Source organism: Diabrotica virgifera, chromosome 2 (genome assembly GCF_917563875.1).
Source record: "Diabrotica virgifera virgifera chromosome 2, PGI_DIABVI_V3a".
Classification (NCBI taxonomy): Eukaryota; Metazoa; Arthropoda; class Insecta; order Coleoptera; family Chrysomelidae; genus Diabrotica; species Diabrotica virgifera.
The window spans coordinates 70379795-70402275 of NC_065444.1; the positions used below are offsets into that span (position 1 = coordinate 70379795).

General features: G+C 32.1%; 1 protein-coding gene across 1 annotated transcript in view; it reads right to left on the reverse strand.

The window, feature by feature from the left end:
• Nucleotides 1–277: 277 nt before the first annotated feature.
• The window catches only part of LOC114338817 (uncharacterized), a 373188-nt gene continuing 350984 nt past the window's right edge, over nucleotides 278–22481 (reverse strand). Inside the window, exons 4-7 of the mRNA XM_050643757.1 lie at nucleotides 13197–13433; nucleotides 6968–7115; nucleotides 6672–6885; nucleotides 278–3846 (exon numbers count right to left, since the gene is read on the reverse strand). Coding sequence (XP_050499714.1) covers nucleotides 3695–3846; nucleotides 6672–6885; nucleotides 6968–7115; nucleotides 13197–13433 — 751 coding nt within the window. The 3' untranslated portion in view covers nucleotides 278–3694. The remainder of the gene's footprint in view (nucleotides 3847–6671; nucleotides 6886–6967; nucleotides 7116–13196; nucleotides 13434–22481) is intronic.

Sequence of the window (22481 nt, forward strand, 5' to 3'; positions counted from 1 at the left end):
TTTGTGCAAGTTCTATTCTGGTCGAAATTCCTCATCACTTTCAACCTTGCAGTTAACCCAGCTACCCAGATATCTAAAGTGTTTCACACTTTCCAGGATTTTGTTATTTAATTTTAGTATGCACTGAGTCTTCGATATTAATTTTTCCGACCACCATTAATTTTGTTTTCTTTGGGTTGATTGTTAAGCACTTTGCTACTTTTGACTATTTTTTATATTCTTTGTTCGGTTTCTTTGTTGTCAAATGAAGAATAGGGAATACAAATAAGAATGCAAGTTTTTCTTAGTATGTTTTATTATTTTTTTAAGTAAGTACTTATTAAGACTAGTTAGATTTTATTTTAATAGTTAAAAGTTTGAATTTGATTAATTCGTTAAAAACATTAAACGAATAAAAAGGAAAATCTTATACTTTAATTATTTACATTTACATTAATGACCTATTTCTCGTTTAATTACTATTAAAATTAACTGAAACTGATGGGTTCCATTGCAATAAAAATGTAGGTAGGTATCTATTTACAAAACGGTAAAACTGGTTTCTTAATTAAGACGACGACAAATAGGTTTTAATTATATTAACAATAATTTTCTTAAAATTAGTAGTGAAAATTTAGCACCAAAAGGTATTGCGCATACATTTAAAAGGTATCATCTGTTTTGACAACTGCTTGCAAATATCTTATTAACAATAAACGTTTAATTCATTAATATAAATACAGTTGATCCAGAATAATATTATTATGAATAAATATCGTTTTTTATATCAACGGTTTAAAAAAAAAAAAGTTAAAGGGCGAATAGAATTAGTACCTGGCGATCGTCTATTTTTTAAGATCTTCATTCTCGCTTCTACTTCAGTTTCTTTAGTGATATACGTGTCTTCTGTATTGTAATCGTGTTCGTCATTGGAGTCTTCACCTTTGTAGAGTTCTCTGAAATATTTTTCCCATGTCTCAGTTGGTATCCCTTTTGTCTCTACAATTCAGTTACTGGTATATATTCATTTTAATATAATATTCAATAATTTCAATATAATATTCATTTCAATACTGCTTATTTTGCCGCATACTGTAGTAAAGAAAACCTCGATTAAGCCGAGTATGCACAGAAAAAGAGGTTACGAAAATAAGCCATCATCAGTCCGTAACAGCAATAAGGGTAGACATACTGCTACAAAATTATGCAGTATTATTATTTCAGCGCTATATTTTGTGGCCAAACAGAGAAGCTACTGGATAAAATAGTGCAGATAGATCATAGATCCAAGGCAAAGAGCTAAACAAAGCTGAAATTCAGTAATATATAGTTCACACCAGAATTACTTCTGCTGTCTTATGCCTATAAAACCACGGTGGTCTCCGATATTTAAATCATGGTGAATTCAGAACCAGTATTATATTTTTTGTTTCGATGTCATATCAAGAACATTCGTTTGTAGTTTGAGATATTTGCTAGCATTTGCGCCTAATGAAGATTTATAAATATATGAAATACATAAAAACGTTAAAAAAATATAGCACCGAACGTATTCGGTTTGTTCTTCTACTCAGAATTTTTAATATCGATTTCATGGTAATGGTAACATTAAAAATAAAATTACTCATACCTACGATAGTAAAATCGTTTTGCTATTTTTTTTTAAATTGTTATTTAGAAGGCAGTTTTACATTATTCGGTATTAGTTAAAAATAGTTGGCAGTTTTAGTTAAAAACTCATTAATATTATTGTTTGTTTCCATACAGTGCAGATCTACTAATTAAGGGAGCGGAAAAACTTATTGGGATTTATCGAAAATTAGAAATTTGAAAAAACACAAATTGTGCTCCAAAACAATTTTTAAGAAAGGCATTTAACACCATTACACAATTAAGTACACAATTATTTAAAGGTATATGTTTTTCAGTGTGTATCACTGTTCTTCGGAACATACGCTTCTACGTAACACTACAGTCCCAGTCCAGGAACATTCGATGTAGGATTCTATACAACGTATACACCAACTAGCAACCCATAAACCAACAAACTAAACAATTTATTTACGCTGATAATACAGCTGTGGCAGCTCAGGTAGCACCTTTAACGTGGTCGAAGAAAAACTGACAAATATTCTAGACACTATACTGGTAAAAACCATCTGAAATTCAATGCCGCAAAAATAGAGGTGTGTATTTTCCACCTTAGTAACAAGCATGTTTCAAGGATACTGGAGGTGGAATGGCTTGACAAGATTCTGGAATACCTCGGCCTACATCTAGATAGAACTCTCTTATCCATATCATTGTCAAGAGGTCAAGAAAAAATAACTTCAAGAAATAATATCATCTCCAAAGTAACTAATACAAAATTGGGAATACAGCCACACACTTTCCACACCTCTGCCTTAGCATTATACTTTGTCGTTAGGGAATTTAGAGCACTAGTGTGAGTAAATTCTAAAAACGTCGACGTGGCTCTCACTGAAACAGTCCGTACAATATCTGGTTGCTTGAAACCGCCACCCATCGAAGAGGTCTATCCCATAATTGGAATCGCTCTACCATAAATCAGAAGACAGTTCACGTCATCAGAGGTAGAACGAAAGAAGCCAGAGATGGATAGAAGACACTCCTTGTGTGACCACCAAACTCAGCCAAGATTAAGTTTCAGAAAAACTTTCTGAAAAAGTAAATATCTGTCAGTTCCATAGCTAAGAAACCTATGGCAACCTACCACAACATTTGGCCCCTACAGACGAAATGGCTACTGGACACAGATCAACTTACCTGACATGGATATCCTTAAACAGACTAAGAACTTGCGTCTCACGTTGTGCTAGTAATCTGAAAAGATAAGGATACAAGAAGGCTGATACCAGCGACTGTGGAGTGGTTCAGAGTAGTCACCACCTGCTAACATGCACAAACTTAATAGAGACATACACAGATAAATATCTAATTTTAGCAAATGATAGGGCCATCCATGAGGTCGACTATTGGAAATATAGGATTTAAGTTGTAACTAATATTTAGATAAAGAAAAGTAACATTGAAAGATTTTTTTTACAAAATAAATGTCAGTCGGTACAATATCGTTTTCAGTTTCGTTATTGAAGCTTTTGATTTTTTTTTCAGGCAATGAATTTTTTACCATAATTATTTTAATATTTTTATACTTAAAAAATACGAAATCCTTTGTAAAAGGCATATTTAACATTTCCTAAACAAGGATTACATTAAATCACAGAAGGTTTTCGGATTAGATTATCCATTATCAGTGTTACTAAAAAGCCCTAAAATAAGTATGACTATAAGCCCAAAAAGTTTACTAAGGTTAAAAAAATGCAAGATTTTTAAATCATTTTTCTTAACTAATCAGGTTATACTTATTTTAGGGCTTTTTAGTAACACTGATGATGGATTTTTTAATCCGAAAACGTTCCTTGATTTTATGTAACCCTTATTTAGGGAATTTTAAATATACCTTTTACAAAGGATCTCGTATTTTTTGTGGTTTATGGTATAAAGCCAGCTATAGGAATTTTACTTTCCTCGTGGATTTTTATAGGTACTTATTTTTCGATAAATCTTTTTTTCCTGCAACCTTTTCGATCACATTCACACCTACTTGTTTGTTCGCATCACATTATCACAGACATATTTACAATCATTAGATAAAATTACAATAATTTTGAGCCTGCACTATTGTAGTTATTTACAGAATTAGTTGGAAAATTCCTAGCAGTAGAACTGACATTGCTATCACTGGGGCGAAAGCACTGTTCTCAGCGACTATTGAAGTGTATTTTTCTTCTTCCTTAAGCTCGAGGACTTCTTGGACTGGGTCGCTTCTGAAGAATCCTTGATCTGAAACAATAAAATGTGTAATAAAATTTCTTGTAAAATATTTGAACAATTGAAATTACACATTAATTTTAACGGAAAAGTTATGTATAGATTTGAGTAAGTAATACGCTTGTTCAATTAATTTAAACGCATCTTTGGTCAGTTTAGCGTTAGAAGCAATTGTAAACACTTAACTCGTTCAACGCCCACGCCGACAGTCTGTCGGCACGTGGGTTTCATCAAGGGTGCAGACGACGCACATGTGTCGGAGGTGGTATTTCGTTACTAAATGAACCATTTAAGTATGCGGTACCAGCCATGTGGTTTTTGTTCAAAATGGGCAGCGAACGTGTTAACTGCAATGTTAGCTTTGTTTGTAAACGTCACGCTGATTATATTCTATCATTTGTATTTTACTGTGATTTTAAATAATATGATTAACTATTTAGATGGGAAATAAGCCACAATTAAATTGAAAAAATAATTTTATTAACGTTTCGACGCCCAAATCGGATGTACCTACCTTCATTGCAGTGGTAATTCTTTGTAGATATACATTTTTTCTGGACCTGACCAACGATGAGTTTCAATTGAACAAGCCTCTTATATACCGTACAATAAGCTGGAGGTAGATTGTTGCGCGTTTTAAGAGTAAATTGAGACTTTACGAAGATAAGTGCGTGGTAACAGTGGTTGCGCAAATGATAATGATATTGTAGACCGTATTGATGAGAACCCAGAAACAAGTATGAGAGTGATAGCTGCTGAATTAAGGATACTCATTAAGAAATTTTACAGAATGGTTAAGGAACAGTTACTTCACCACTTCCATGTAACAGTAATTACTTCAACAAGACCTTTAGTTTTAACGCATAAACGTAAAGGGCAATCCAACACACTGTCAAAATTAAATCAATATGGATACTGGGAGGTGAACATAAATGTTATTCAATCAGTTCTTAATGTGTTTTAGATCATTGTAGTTGCGTTTCTTTGTTATAATTGATAAGTTCAGTTTTATCGGTTACCGCTATTTTTTAAGCATAAAACATCTAAATAAATTATCATTTGAGAGACAAAAACATAAAACAACTAAATAAGTTATTATCGGAGAGAAAAAAAAAACAATGGTTAAATGGTATAAAACGTCCTATAAAAATACCAAATAACTAACTATCTCCATGTCACTTACGCTTGGAAAACTGTCTAAACCTTAGGTTAACTCAAACCAGACCCCTTGAGGGAAAGTAGACCTATATTATTTATTTTGCCAATCCTTTGCTTGTACCTACTAGCAACATTTGTATTATCTACCAACAACTTTATCTGGGACCAAAAATAGTTCGATTGAACCTAACTTACCTTAGTACAAATGTGCACGGAAAAAAAGTTACAGCCCTTTGAAGTTACAAAATGAAAATCGATTATTTCCAATATATCGAAAACTATTAGACATTTTTTATTGAAAATGGACATGTGGTATTCTTATGGCAGGAGTATTTTAAGAAAAAATTATAATGAAATTTGGACACCCCATAAAAATTTTATGAGCTCCCCCCAAACTTTTGTGTACGTTACAATTTAATTATTATTGTAGAGCCATTAGTTAAACACAAGTTTTTAAAAACTTTTTTGTCTCTTAGTACTTTTTTCAAAAGTCAGTTTTTATCGAGATATTTGAATATTTGTCAAATCCACCACATATTTGTATATGGTAAAGTACGGTTATGGAGACTTGATAATAATATTAAAATTTATTTATGATTTACATTTTTATGTATATTTTGAACCATATTAAAAAAGAAGCCACATCTCGATAAAAAATGCGTTATCAAAAAAATACAGAGGCAAAAAAGTTTTAAAACACTGTGTTTAACTAATGGTACCGCAGTAATAGTTTAATTTGAACGTACACAAACATTTGGGGGGTTTAAAGGAACAAAACCCTCATAAAATTTTTATGTAAACATATTAAAAAAGAAGCCGCAACTCGATAAAAACTGCCTTATCGAAAAAATACTAAGAGGCAAAAAAGTTTTAAAAATATTGAATTTAACTAATGGAACCACAATAATAATTTATTTGGAATGGACACAAAAGTTTGGGGGGTTTAAGGGAACAAAACCCCCATAAAATTTTTATGGGGTGCACAAATTTCACTATAATTTTTCTTTAAGATGTTCTTTCCATAAGAATGCTACATGTCTATTTTCAACACAAAACCTCTAATAGTTTTCGATGTATTCAAAAAAATCGATTTTCATTTTGTAACTTCAAAGGGCTGTAACCCTTTTGTGTGCATATTTGTACTAAGGTAAGTTAGGTTCATTCGAACTATTTTTGGTCCCAGAATATGTGGTTTAATTTATGACCTGTATTTTTGTTACACCCTGTATAAAAGAACACAATGTTTGACAGTTTCCCTCCCAGCGTTTTCATAAACGTTAAATTCTAGGAATGCCCTATTGGATCTTGTGATTGGCTTTTACAAGAAAATAGACGGGACGTAAACTTTATAAAAAATATTTTATTCACCAACGAAGCAACCATTACAAGAAATGGAGTCGCTAATCATCACAATACTCATGTCTCGGCCAACGTAAATCCTAATGGTAAAAAAGTTTGTCAGATGGTGCTCCACCATATTAAAGCGACAAGATTAAGGCACTTTTATTTCAACAATAATCAGCAGATTGGATAGGAAGGGGACTCGATGCACCAATTGAATGGGCACCGCGCAGTCCAGATCTTAATCCAATGGATTTTAGATTTTTGGATTGCTATAAAGATAGCCAAGATTTTAAAGAAATGAGCATTGGGAAAAGAAGAAGCTCATAAGTACTTACCCTTTACAATGTCTCTCTCAGTCATCTGATTTCCAACTATAAATTTTTTATTGTTGTAGGTTTTCTCATCACTCGCTTCGTTAACAGATACTTCGGATCCTACTTTTATAAAAGACGTGATGGTAATTTCAAATATCTTGTTCGGATCTGCTGGTATTTCGGAAATAGCTCTTTTTCTTCGACCGTATCCGATTTGACCATCACTACATTCAACCTAGAAATCAATATATTTATTAAAATCAATAATATCATAGAAGGCAATACATCCAATTTAATTTTTTTATGCAATATCTTACCCCCTTGCATTTATCGAGACACACGTTTACTGTTCCTTTAAATTGGACGTAAGTCGATTCTGGAAATTTGAAAGCTCTGAATTTAGCAGACAGGAAGTCTCCATCCACAGTATGGAAGTTTTCAAACAGATATGGATCTATGGAGCACCTGAAAAATAATTTTAATTAAAAAAATAATCAATGGGAAAATCCCAATAGTTGGCTGTATACCATAGTTTAAAAAACTCATACAGAAGTAAAAACTTCGAGATGTATTCTGGTATAAAATCGTTTATTTAAAAACTATTTAAAATGTCATGGATTGCAAAACGTTTTCGTTCTATACAGAACATCTTCAGTGCCTAGAATGAAGTATTTCCACGTTAGTTTAAATATTTGGTTTAAAGCAAAAGGTTAAAATTGTGACTGTTAGAATGAAAAAATGTGGGAATACTTACATCCTGCCGAGTAGTTTGAAACTAGCACACTGTATATAGTGTTAACCCCATCATATATGGTTTACATAATATAATATATAAAAATTTTATGACTACAAGTCGATATTAATAGATATAGTGGAACACATGCAAAAAGGGTGTCATACTTGGCAAGTACCTAGCATCTTCGAGCAGGGAACCATGGCACCCTTTTAGAAGGTGTTCCACTATATCTATTAACATCGACTTGTAGTCATAAAATTTTAATATATTATATTATGTAAACCATATATGATGGAGTTAACACTATATACAGTGTGCTAGTTTCAAACTACTCGGCAGGATGTAAGTATTCCCACATGTTTTCATTCTAACAGTCACAATTTTAACCTTTTGCTTTAAACTAACGTGGAAATACTTCATTCTAGGCACTGAAGATGTTCTGTATAGAACGAAAACGTTTTGCAATCCATGACATTTTAAATAGTTTTTAAATAAACGATGTTATACCAGAATACATCTCGAAGTTTTTACTTCTGTATGAGTTTTTTAATTTTAATTACTTTCTGACAAAACTGTTAGAAAAGGGTTAGAAATTGATTCGAATCTTCACCCCGATAGCATTGTTTAACTAGGCAATGTTAGTTAAACAATGCCGATAGTATTATGGCATAAAATCTAAAATACAAAATAATATAAAATATTCTTGATTGTGTTATTATTGCTTTTTCTACACATATTTGTTCGTTTTGGTTTTGTTTTCATTTTTTAAAGAAACTATAACTATTTTAGATTATGTACTACTTGTCTCAAGGGTGGTAGCAAGGTGCTCTTGAGCTGGTTCTCCAAATATGGCAAAACCGGACAGAAAAAAGCAAAGTCTCCGAAGCAGCTAAATTTTCATTTGTAATGAAGACTCTAGAAAAACTGCTCGATAGGCACATTAAGGATGGTATTGTAACGTTACAAACGTCACATCTTTGCTGTTTTATTTTTAAATAATTATTTCACTTTATTTTCTTTAATATTTCATTAATAATTATCTTCTGTATTCATTTTAACTTGTTTTCCCATTAAAAACCTGTTTGGCGCCCTCTTTCGTTATCATCTATTTCCCATCTCTCTTTTCATCTAACATCTAAATCATCATATTGAACGTACTTCATATATTCTTACTCTGTAGGTATCTATCTTTTAAGACGGAACATGCCTGCCATCTCCTAGGTTGCGCTGTGATGTCAATGACAGTGACAATAATGGAGAAGGCAGAATTAATTAAATTATAAAAGCCTTAAATTTAAATAAGCACGTTTTATTTCAACAAATCTTCTCTTGGGGTAAGAATTCTAATTATTACATTCATCATATTCCTACATGCATAGCTAGTTTTATACCGGGTGTCCACTTATATTTTCCCCCATTTTAACTGCCTATAACTTCTAAACGGCTCAAGATAGAAATATGCGGTGTTCGCTGAAATGTTTTATTTTAGTAAAAGTTTTGTCTGAATGGACTGAATTTTTTATATCGCTTTCAAATACGAAAAGAAAAATGGCGGATTTTTGAAAAAAACGTTGTTGACTTTTTTTAATGGAACACTCAGTATTATTTTTTTTGTAAATTGAAAGAAAGATCATTCACCTATCCAGCGATATAAAGTTTTTCAAAATCGGTTGTCAAATCACTGAGTAATTAATTTTTAAAATGAGAGGTGCAACGTGGAGATCACATACCTAAATAACATAATGTAACTAAGCAAATTGATATTATGTTATGTGATTTCCACATTGCATCTCTCATTTTAAAAATTCATTGCTCAGTCATTTGACCACCGATTTAAAAAAAATGATATCGTTGGATAGGGAAATGACCGGTATTTCAAATTTTTAGGTAAATTACCATTTTTTATGTCGCTTTTAAATAAAAAATGGCGGATTTTTGAAAAAAAACGTTGTTGACTTTTTTTATTGAAACACCCAGTATATTTTTTGTAGCTTGAAAAAACGGTCATTTACCTATCCAGCGATATTAAATTTTTTAAAATCGGTTGTCAAATGACTGAGCAAATAATTTTTAAAATGAAAGATGCAATGTGGAAATCACATAACATAATATCATTTTGCTTAGTTATGTTATTTAGGTATGTGATATCCACGTTGCACCGCTCATTTTAAAAATTAATTACTCAGTGATTTGACAACCGATTTTGAAAAACTTTATATCGCTGGATAGGTGAATGACCTTTATTTGAATTTACAAAAAAATATACTGGGTGTTCCATTAAAAAAAAGTCAACAACGTTTTTTTAAAAAATCCGCCATTTTTCTTTTCGTATTTGAAAGCGATATAAAAAATTCAATCCATTCAGACAAAACTTTTACTAAAATAAAACACTTAGTCGAAAACCGCATATTTCTATCTTAAGCCGTTTAGAAGTTATAGGCAGTTAAAATGGAGGAAAATATAAGTGGACACCCGGTATAATAGTTTTTATTTTGTATCTAACCTCCAAATCTCCACTCACGTGGGTTGTCTCAATATTTTAATTTTTAACTTACATATATGCACGTGTAAATCAGATAATTTAACTAGTAACCATCACTAATAATTCCATTTAATCTATTGTTGCCATTTGCTACTTTTTCCGATTATTTGCAAACTTGGCACACTTTGGTTTTTACTTCTTGATGTTTGATATGTGTTTTATCTTCTAGTTTTTGGAAATAAATCAAACCTCTCCCTCTTCGGGAACCTAAGCCTTTATCACCGGTGATGCCACTTCAAGGCCAAGACAACAGGATGCATTCAGACAGCAACAACCACCAACTGTAGCAACACTCAACATCTTTCGCTGCACTGACCTGAGGTCTACCATCGAGCCCAGGTCGATGATAGACCTCAGACCAGATTTGCAATGATTAGTCAAATGTCTAATAGTATGGCTAATATCTGGGCTGCTTTTTGCTAGTAAGTGTTATCGAGTCTTACTTGGAATCAGCAGACACATAATATTGTGACTGTGACTCGTGAACACATAGTAAGCATAACTTGAATTTTTGTTTATCATATACCTAAAAACCAATAAAATTATAACTTTACAGGTTAAAATTATAACTCTACAGGTATGACGGATATGAATATGCCATTATCGGAGACAGAACTCGTACAATTGATAGACGATGATTGCTCTTACATAGAAATATTGACTAGTGATAGTTCTGAAGATTATGGCTGGAAGTCGGACATTGTAACAAATGAAGGTCATTTGAACCTTATTTTTTTATTTGTGTTGTAATAATATTAACTAAATTCTTTCATCTTAGATGTGGTACAGACCGAAAAATTAAAGAGATGGGCAGAATACATAAATGAATTGTTCAAAGACAGTAGAACAGAGCAGATAGAAGTCGAAGTAGAAGATGATACGGCTTTAAAGATATTAAAAGAAGAAATTAAATCGGCATTAAAAACAGCAAAAATGGTAAAGCAGTAGGTCCAGACCAAATCCCAGTAGAAAGCTTAAAATGCATAAATGATGAAACCTTAGACATTATCGTAGATTTGTTTTACACAGTGTACAAAACAGGAAACATACCAAAAGAATGGTTACTCTCAACCTTTTGTGCTATCCCTAAAAATACAAACGCTAAAGATTGCAATGAATACAGAACAATATCATTAATAAGTCACATTCTCAAATTATTCTTGAAAATAATACATGGTCGTATAAATAAAAAAACTAAAAGAAGTAATAGATGATAGTCAGTTTGGGTTCAGAAACGGACTAGGAACCAGAGAGGCGTTATTTGCTTTTAATGTGTTAGCTCAAAGATGCATGGTCATGAATGTGGATGTGCATGTTTGTTACGTTGATTTTGAGAAAGCTTTTGACAAAGTAAGACATGAAAATTAGTCCAAACTATAAAGACAAAAACATAGACAAAAGGGACTTACGAATAATAACAAACCTTTACTGGAATCAAAGAGCACAAATTGTAATATATAACGAACCCAGTCCAGAAATTGAAATTAGGAGAGGAGTTAGGCAGGGATGTATCATGTCTCCATTACTCATTAATGCATATAGTGAAGCCATTTTTTAAGAAGCATTGCTATCTCAAAGTGAAGGAATAATAATTAACGAAAGATCTATTAACAACATAAGATATGCAGATGACACCGTGATTATGGCAAGCTCTGCTGAACAACTTCAACTACTACTAAACAAAACAAACAATTTCTGTGAAAAATATGGACTAAAAATGAATATAAAAAAGACCAAATATATGATAATAACTAAGAAAACAAACATACAAACAAGCATACATTTGGGAAATGTACCGATAGAAAGGGTTGATAAATACAAATACCTAGGAACCTGATTTCAGAAAAAAATGATCAAACACCAGAAATAAGGACCAGGATAGAAATATCAGGAAACGCGTTTGTAAAAATGAAAACAGTTCTCTGCAACAAAGACCTTAGCTTATAACTGAGAGTAAGAGCTTTGGAATGCTACGTGTTCTTGATACTACAATATGGACTTGAAAGCTGGACATTAAAGCAAGAACACATAAATAAGCTACAGTCATTTGAAATGTGGTGTTACAGAAGGATGCTTAGAATAGCATGGACACAGAAGAAAACGAACACGGGAGTATTGCGAGAAATGGGTAAAGAATGCGAAATAATAAACACAATAAAAATAAGAAAGTTACAATATCTGGGACCCGTAATGAGGGGACCGCGATATGGAATGCTAAGACTGATAATACAGGGAAAGATAAGAGGCGGAAGGAGTATAGGAAGAAGGAGAGTGTCATGGTTGAAGAATTTAAGGGACTTGTTTAAATGCAGTTCTATAGAACTCTTTAGAGCAGCGGTAGATAGAGTAAAGATAGTGATGATGATATCCAACCTCCGATTAGGAGACGAAGAAGAAGAAGACCGAAAATATTGAAAGCGCTCCAAGCGTTGTCTCTCCCAAGAAACATTCAGTTTTACATGCGTCAGATGTTTGTTGAGATGGAATGCATATACTTGGGTTTTAGTAGGGTTTGGCCTTAATGAGTTTTGATTGTAGTAAGTTCACATCATTTTTAAAGCCTCTTCCATTGTCGATTCTACTTGTGTGAGTGTTTTCCCCTTTACGGCGATACCAAGGTCGTCAGCGTAAACAAAACTCTCAGTCTGGGGGTGCATTGGTTGGTCGTTGGTGTAGATGTTAAATAGGGACGGCGCCAGAACGCTTCCTTGAGCTAGGCTATTTTTTGGGTTCTCCATTTGCTCTTCTTTCCATTTAGCACCACGTAGAAGCGTCTATTACACAACAGTAATCTAATGATATTTACCAGGTCATAATCAAGCACAGTGTTATAGATCTTAGTTAGTAAGGTTCTGTGGTTTATAGTATCATAGGCCGCTGTGAGGTCTATCAAGGCTACTCCCACTATCTCTTTCTCTCAAATCCCTCCTCTATGCACTCTGTTAGGTTCAGCACTTGGTCTAAAGCCTGCTTGTTGTGGGATTAGTTTTTCATCTAATTTTTCCTGGATAAGGTTCAAAATAAGGCGTTCATACAATTTATACAAATGGCATTAGCAGCGATATCGGAGGGTAGCTCTCGGTAGCTAAGGAAAGCCCTAAATTGTACTAAAGTAAAGAATACGGACTTATAAAAATAAGACAAATACTTTATTTCTATATTCTTTAAAGATTCTTTGGGATCTAGCGTTGCGTTAAAATATAGAAACACCACTTAAAAACTATTTACTAATAAGCTCTGAATAAACGGATGTCTCAATATAACCTACCCGTTGTAAATAATAGTTTCTTCTTGAGTTTTCGTATCAGTTACTTGCATATGAGTCACCAGTAGTCCATAAATCGGTGCTGACACATTATCCAAGAAAATTTCCATTTGCAAGGGAGTTCCTGGTGATACATTGAGTTCTCCTGTTACTAATTTACCAGCTTGCCTTACTCCAACACCCAAGATCGGTTCGGGGGCTCGGCCGATTGTTTCGTTGGTCGTTAAAATCTCGATTTCTCTGAAAAAAACACAAATAAAATTAATATCTCTGCAATATACTATTTTTTAGGGAATATTTTACTATATATTGGGAATAATTCACAATTTAAGTTTAAAACTAAATTTATTTGACGTTTCGACTTATACTTCGGAAATCGTTATTAAAATACAAAACATTAAGTAATTAAACAAATTGTTTTTGTTGCTTAGTAAAACAATTCTTCTAATTTAATTTTATGTGACCACAGCCACCTAAAGCTTACAAGCCGTGGAATAAGGAGCTAGGACAAATAATCCGGGACAAAAATCTCTACAAATTCTTCCCGGACAAAAAATACCCAGAAAAAGAATCACCACAAATAATCTCCAGACAAATGATACGCGGACAAAAAAACCCCACAAAAAATTCCGGGCAGATAATCACCACAAATTTTTTTGGACAAAATATCCCCACAAAAAATCCGGACAAAAAATCCCCAAGAAATATTATGTATATCATTATATTAGGGCTTAGGGTATTTGAATTACTTCTAGACGCATTTATAAGAATTTTAGAACATATTTCATTCTATCTTGTTTTAAAACCAGTTTGACATAGGTAATATCATACAATCACTGCCTTTTAAAATTAATTTCATATTATTGTACGTGTTGACAAATGCATAAATTGCCGTGTTAAACCTAATTAGTATTCCATGACGAATGAGGGAGCATATTGTTTTGTCCTTGCTGAATATTGCAACCAACATTAGAGAGCAGATATATTAGAATACAATTTTGTATGTATCAAAACAAATGAAATTTTTCCGAAATTTCATTACACTAGTTTCAATTCCAATCTCAGAACCCCGCATTGCGAGGAAACTTATACACAATTTTCGATCATTTTGACCTTTTTGGTGCTTTTGGGAACAAAATGGGCATTACTAATCGATATCCTGTTTTTAAACGATTATTTTGACTTTTTTTGTTCTTTTGGGAACAAACTTATGGGCATTATTATTCGATATCCTGTTTTTAATTGTGTAAAAACGTAATCGAGGATCTATGTGCACCCATAAAAATTTTTTGCGCTATTACGAATGTTTAGTTTTGTTATGAAGACGCAGACCACAGGTTTTTAACATAGCTTTTGAAAACTTTTTAAGCAGGTTTTTCAAATCCTGCTTGCATTGAATTGAAACCGATGACTAAATAAACTTACATGCATAGAAATCGGCCCACTTAAAAATTTGGTCATTTTTGATGTCTCATATTTAGTAAACCTGTCGGCTAATTTCAGTGATTTTTTTAACATGTTATAGCCTGATTTTTTTAAAATACCACTGGGATAATATTGTTGCTAAACAGGTAAATTTTCATTGTATACCGGGTGTACCAATCAAACTGTGCTTTTTCTCAAAGTGCGCATCACCCTGTGGAATATTCTAGCATTTATAAAATACTGAAATTAAAACCCAACTATAGCCTGAGGTTTTCTTAACATTATGTTTTTTGATTCATTCGTTTATGTTGGGTAATAAAAAAGTTAGGTACTTTAACAACTAGACATGTTCTTCATCAATACACGGTGTTTTTAAATAAGTGCGACAAACTTTAAGGGGTAATTCTTCATGAAAAAATAATGACAGCTGGCTTTATAAACGTATGTCTGCAAATGTTTCGTTTCCGAGATACGGGATGTTGAATTTTTTCTTACAAACTGACGATTTATTTATTGCTTTAAAAAAAGTTGAGATATGCAAATGAAATTTGGTAGGTTTTAAGAGATAGTTATTGCAGATTTTTTAAAATTAAATTAAGAATTTTATATTCACCACTGTGTATACGAGTAATATGATCGGTCATATTGCACGTATGCGCGCTAATAGTGAATATTAATCTTAATTGTATGTCAAAAAATGTGCAATAACTACGTCTTAAAACCCACCAACTTTGTTTGTTTGTTTGTAAGAAAAATTCAACATCCTGTATCTCGGAAACGAAACATTTGCGGACATACGTTTATAAAGCCAACTGTCATTATTTTTTCATGCAGAATTATCCCTTAAAGTTTGTCGCACTTATTTAGAAACACCGTGTATTGATGAAGAACATGTGTAGTTGTTAAAGTACCTAACTTTTTTATTATCCAACATTAACGAATGAATCAAAAAACAGAATGTTAAGAAAAACTGAGGCTATAGTTGGGTTTTAATTTCAGTATTTTATAAATGCTAGAATATTCCACAGGGTGATGCGAACTTTGAGAAAAAAACACAGTTTGATTGGTACACCCGGTATACAATGAAAATTTGCCTGTTTAGCAACAATATTATTATAGTGGTATTGCTAAAGAATCAGGATATAACATGTTCAAAAAATCACTTAAATCGGCCAACAGGTTTAGGAAATATGAGACATAAAAATGACCAAATTTTTAAGTGGGCCGATTTCTATGCGGCGTTATCGAAATGCCTCCCACTATTTCAGGTAGATATTTTCATACATGAAATGCCTCCCAGGTACAATCGAAATGCCCCCGGTTTGTTAAACATTTAGGCTGATATTTTGTCTACTTAATCTCTGTATAATGAGACAATGTTGCCAAATCATAATTTAAATAGGTACTAAAATGTACATAAAATATGGTAACATAAATATTTCGCAGTATGACATATTTCTTTTTAGAAAAGAAACTTGTTCCGACAATCTAATAGCCAGCTTTTCTGGGTAATTCCAATTCCGATTCTTATCTCTTCTTAATTATTCCATGAATAGGTACTTTTACCTTAATCTTTTTGTTTGTTTATATTGTACTAAATATGTACTAATGTACTAAAAAAACCTGCAAAGCATTTGTGAAAACACAGGGATGTGAAAATACGATAATTGAATCAATATTAGATCATAACCACGAGAAGTTGTCTGCCGAAGTTTACAATAGAAAAGCCGTGCTTTCCAATAAAAAGAGCAGCCGAGCAAAAGAGCAGCCGTGGAAGATCTCAGCGAAAAACCAATGAGGCTCATCTGTAAAGAACTTAAGAAGACAAATATAGAGACATTTACTATCAATGATATCAATAAGGTGAGACAAAATTTATATTATGCTAGAACCACTAATTCTTTAATTAAACTGCCCAAAAATATATCTGAATTTCATCAAGCTCTTGATTTATCTTCTATTATTATTACAAATAGAAATGAAAATTTTATAATTAAAAATGACAAAGGTAAATCATATTGTTATATTAACATGCTTTTCAAATCTTCGTTTTCTTTCGACTGTTTCCAATTGGTATGTTGACGGAACTTTTGAATACTGTCCTCGTTCTTTCACTCAATTGTTTAGTATACATGGCTTGAAAAATGGACATTCTATTCCTCTTGTCTTTTGTTTACTTCAAGATAAAAAGTCGTCTTCATATTATCTCGCTTTTAAATATATCATAGAAGAATGTTTTACAATTAATTTTCCTCTATCCTCTAAAGTAACAACTTCAGACTTTGAAATTTCCATTCATAATGGTATTCGTATGGAATTTCCTGAAGCAGATCTTCATGGATGTCGTTTTCATTTGGGACGGGCATGGTATAGAAAGGTTCAATCACTGGGATTAGCTCCAGAATACCAGAAAAAAGGTGTTAACTCAACCGAAATTACGCATTTTCTTATTTATATTTTTGGCCTTTCATCCTTATATCCTGAAGTTCTTAGCGATTTTTTTGCTATAAGTTTGGCAGAAATTAAACCAGTCGATGAAGGAGTCACCCAATTTTGTGATTATCTTGTTGATAATTACATATTTGAAAATTCAACATTTCCTCCACATCTTTGGGCTGAGCACTCTTCATCCTTACAAAGAACCACAAACCCATGCGAAAGTGTTCATTCCAAGTATAATTCTTCTTTCTACTGCCCTCATCCCAACATTAATAATTTTATTGATATAATTTTACAATTTCAAATAAATACCTATATTAAAATGAATTCTGTTTCGACACCAATAAAAATGTTGTCGAAAGTAAAGCAAAAATAAATTTTCTAATGAAAAAATTTTAGAATTAAGAGAATGTAAAATAAATAGATTAGAATTTGTCAAAGTAGTATCATATAAATTTAGGAAAAATATTTTGTAGTTTTATATTTCTATACACATTTTGTAATATTTTCCAGATAAGTTTTTTGTGATGTTATTTTTAATAATTCAATAAAATATGTACTTATTATGTTTTTGTATTTTCTGTTATAGTTATTAAGGTACCAAGGGTATTATAAAGATAATAACGCTTGAGGTCAATGGTGTATACATATACCGAGGGCCTTTGGTCCGAGGGATATACGTTGACCAAAAGCGTTATTATATATAATACCCGCGGTGCCTTCAACGTTTAATGTCCGACTAAATTATTTTTATATGCAAAAAATTTGAGTGAATTTTGAATTAATTAGTTTTAAAATAAGTACATTTACCAGCAATAGTCGTAACGTAATTGTGGTAACCATAGTTTTACTTAGGTTGTTATTTGTCAACTTGACAGTATTTAACTAGCCATTTAAATTTATTGCCCTAGGGCGTTAGGGCGTTGTTTTTAAAAATAACGCCCTAGGGCATTATATCATACTTAACTGACTTCGAAATCATGTCATTATTTGCCAAATAATATACCAGTCGGACATTAAATTATTAATGTCCGACTGGTTTATTATTTGACAAATAATGACATTATTGCGAAGTCTATTAAGTACGATATAACGCCCAAGGGCGTGTTATTGAAAAATAACGCCCTAGGGCCTATTAAATTCAAATTTTTTTTTGAAACGTTTATTCAGCAATCTGTTAGTTATAAAAATTCTAACAATAAGCGTCTTTGGGGTTTGAAGTAAAAAAAAAATACGTTAGAGAGGTCAGTCCAATGACTGGACCTCTAGTATGGAACAAACATGACAATCCGATAATATGCTACATACAAACATACATTTTACATTTACAAACAATACATATATCTAAAATATAAACACAATTACGGTGATGTATAAAACTTATTTATAAATAAGGTCCAGTGGATTTTTACGTTTTAGTCTCTGAGTTTGTTGACTAGTATCAAGCAAGTTTATTGCCAGGGCATTTGGATGGCTTTCTAGGCGTTTTATGTACCGAACACTGCACTGAACTATTACTTCACTGATCGTAGGTACTTCTAGATCACAATTATTGTGATTAAATTTAAATAACGAGTTAAGTACTGTCAAGTTGACAAATAAAACTCTAAGTAAAACTATGGTTACCACAATTACGTTACGACTATTTCTGGTAAATGTACTTATTTGAAAACTAATTAATTCAAAATTCATGCAAATTTTTTGCACATAAAGAATAATTTAGTCGGACATTAAACGTTAAAGGCACCACGGGTATTATAATAATAACGCTTTCGGTCAACGTATATACCTCGGGCCGAAGGCCCTCGGTCTATACACCATTGACCTCAAGCGTTATTATCCTTATAATACCCTTGGTACCTTAATAACTATAATAACAAAAAATAATGGTTATTATAAAATATATTATAATGGTTATAAAACTAATTGTATATTATGTATAAGTAGTTAATTGAAATTTATAAATACCGCCTAGTGTGAATAATGTTTAATACATAAAGATTGAAAATTAAATAACAAAATACCAATTTTGCCAAAAATTTACAAAGGGACGAAGATGTGGCAACGTTTCACCTTCACATAAAGATTAGAAGCATGTAATTTATTTAAAGCTTGGGAGGCAATTCATATGTGACCATTTTAGCGACAGGTAAGAAACCATTTTTCGGGAGGCATTTCATATGCGGCCTTTCTATGCACGTAAGTTTATTTTTGACGTTAAATTTACAAAAAAAGAACACGTTTTTTGAATTACATTCAAAATTATCGTTTTCAGGACCAGCACTTATCATCACGAATAGGCAATATTTTGAACAGGGTTATTCAAAGCAGAGCGAGCAAAAGATTTACACGAATAATTTCAACATGATTCCCACAGCTTTAACTCATTCTCCACATTTTCCAAGATTTTTGAAAAAACTCACACTCTTTTGTCATATAAAATTTGAAGTTTTCGGCATGGCATTGGAATTCACAACTTGGTAATCGAAATTACAATTCATGCTTAATCTTAAGAGGAAACAGTAGAGATCAACAGGTAGCGAAAACGCGTTCCAAGATTGCGGCTGTAATTTTGAATATTTTTTCGAGATATTTGGCACACGTATTCGTAACATAATAAAGAATGGCGGTACAGAGCCCAATTTGAAAAATATATTAATATGTGGAAATTACTCTGTAATTAAATACAATATTACAAAAACGAGATTGTACCGCCATTAAGAAGAACAAAAAAATACATTTTCTTTCAATAAACTTTTTTATCCGATGCCTAGATTTTGTGTCATTTTGGAACTACTAATGAAATAAAAAATTTTAGTAGTTCCAAAATCTAGGCATCGGATAAAAAAGTTTATTTGAAGAAAGTGTATTTTTTTGTTCTTCTTAATGGCGGTACAGGCTCGTTTTTTTAATATTGTATTTAATCACAGAGTAATTTCCACATAATAATATATTTTTCAAATTGGGCTCTGTACCGCCATTCTTTATTATATTACGAATACGTGTGCCAAATATCTAGAAAAAATATTCAAAATTACAGCCGCAATCTTGGAACGCGTTTTTGCTACCTGTTGATCGCTACTGTATCACCTTAATTATTACTAACCATTATATTCGTGCCGTAAAGCGGTTTCATGGCGATTGCTATACTTTTATGCACCGAGGCTGAAAAATATATGAATCGATTGCGTTCACCGGAAAACTTTTGAGAACTATTGAGCAGCAAATATTTCTTGGGGATTTTTTGTCCGGAGTTTTTATGGGGATATTTTGTCCGAAAAAATTTGTGGGTATTATTTGTCCGGGGATTATTTGTCTGGGGATTATTTGTGGGGATTTTTTGTAGGGATATTTTGTCTGGGGATTTTTTTGTCCAGGAAGAATCTGTGGAGATTTTTTGTCCGGGATTATTTGTCAACACAGCATCAGCTGTTGGAAGAAATCCGATACACAAACTATTACACAAACTAATACATACATATTTGCCATACAAATTTTATTAATAAAAAAAAAATAGTTTTATGTATGGTATTGTTATTTTCCTCGTATTATTTCTTGTGAATGTTATAGGATTCCGTTATAAGTTGTTCTGTTCCACTCGATCCATTATTGAAAATTCCTTATTTACAAACGACAAAGGATAATCATTTTTTGAATAAAACAGATGTTAACAAATGTTTTTCTTCTAAGAATGAATTTTCGTTAGAACAGGTAATTTTGGCTCTATCGTATAAGAATTTAGTGATTCCCTTTTTAACATTGATGTTGTGATTTGATTTGTAATTTAGATATCTGTTGGTGTGTATTGGTTTTCTATACACTTGAGTCTCACATCCAGTCAGTATCCTTCTTTGAGATTAAAACATCAACGAAAGGTAGCTAGTGTGTTAATATATTCCTTTTCCATGGTAAATTTTATTGTCTCTTTTTTATCGTTTATATTATTTAGGAATGTGTCCAACAACTATAATCCATGAGGCCATATTGAGAACACATCATCTACACATATCTTCACCATACTATGGAAATAGTAAATTGCATAAGATGCCACAAGGAAATAGCTTCAGAACAATAAAAATATGTATCTATATTGTAATAAATAAAGCGGGATGATTTCGTAATGCATTGAAATTTGAATAAGAGTGAATAAATATACATATTTTAAATTTCTAATAAAAAACCTACAACGAAGTTGCATTTTAAAATATTTAAAATTGTTCTGGCATCTAAATTTATGGATGAATAAAATGAACATTATTGTCTTACATAACATGTTCTTGACGCTGTTCGGTGTCTTTTATATTTGGCTATGTTTTCTATTTAATATTCACTAACAAATTCCATAAAGGAGACTATACATAATAAATGAGGAGGTATTGCACAAAGGAAACATTTTTCGTAGAAACCTTAAAGTAAAATAAGGATATGTGCGGTAACAAATATTATTTCTAACAATATTTTTGAGCCGTTGAAAATGAAAATGGCAAAAGTCGTTTTAAGGCATGTCTGAGGAATAGAGTAGTTTATTAAAATCGTTTGAAAAATAAAAAAATTAAGGTTGGAAAACAACAACTGGGCTAGAAGTAACAAACAGAAAGCAGAACGATTTGCAGATCATTTAGAAGGCACGTTCAAACCCAACGACAATGATGGTGAAGAACTGAGATGAGAAGAACCATTCCAAACGGAAGAACCATTCCAAACGGAAGAAAGAAAAACGTTGGCATCATTTAGAGAAGTATCAACAGAGATAAATGGGAATATTAATCCTAAGAAAGCTCCAGGATATTATCTCATAACAGGAGAACTATTAAAAAATCTACCAAGAAAAGTCATAGCTAAGCTGACATACCTAATAAATGCTGCTTTTAGATTGAGATATGTTACCAGACTGGAAAGTAGCCGAAGTCATTAGGATCGCCAAACCAGGTAAACCTTCTAATGGAGTGACATCCTATCGACCAATATCACTCCTTCTGGTGATGTCAAAACTATTTAAAAAACTCCTATTGAAAAGATTAAAGAAAAAATCTAATACCAAATAATCCATTTGGTTTCAGAAAAAAACATTCCATTATAGATCAAGTTCACAGAATAAAAAATATAATAGAAAAAACATTAGAGAAAAGAAAGTCTGTTCTACAATCTTCTTGGACGTAGAACAGGCATTTGATAAAGTCTTACATGAGGGTTTAAACTATAAACTAAGAACGTTCATGCCTAAACAGTATTCGGAAATCCTAGAATCATACATTGCGAATAGATATTTCAGAGTAAAACAAGAAGAAGTGTACACCGATTTAAGGGAGATCAAATCTGCCGTGCCAGAAGGGAGCGTATTATTAGGCCCGGTCCTGTACCTATTTTATACGTGTCACATTCCTGAGATAGAACAAAACACTATTTCCACCTTCGCGGATGATA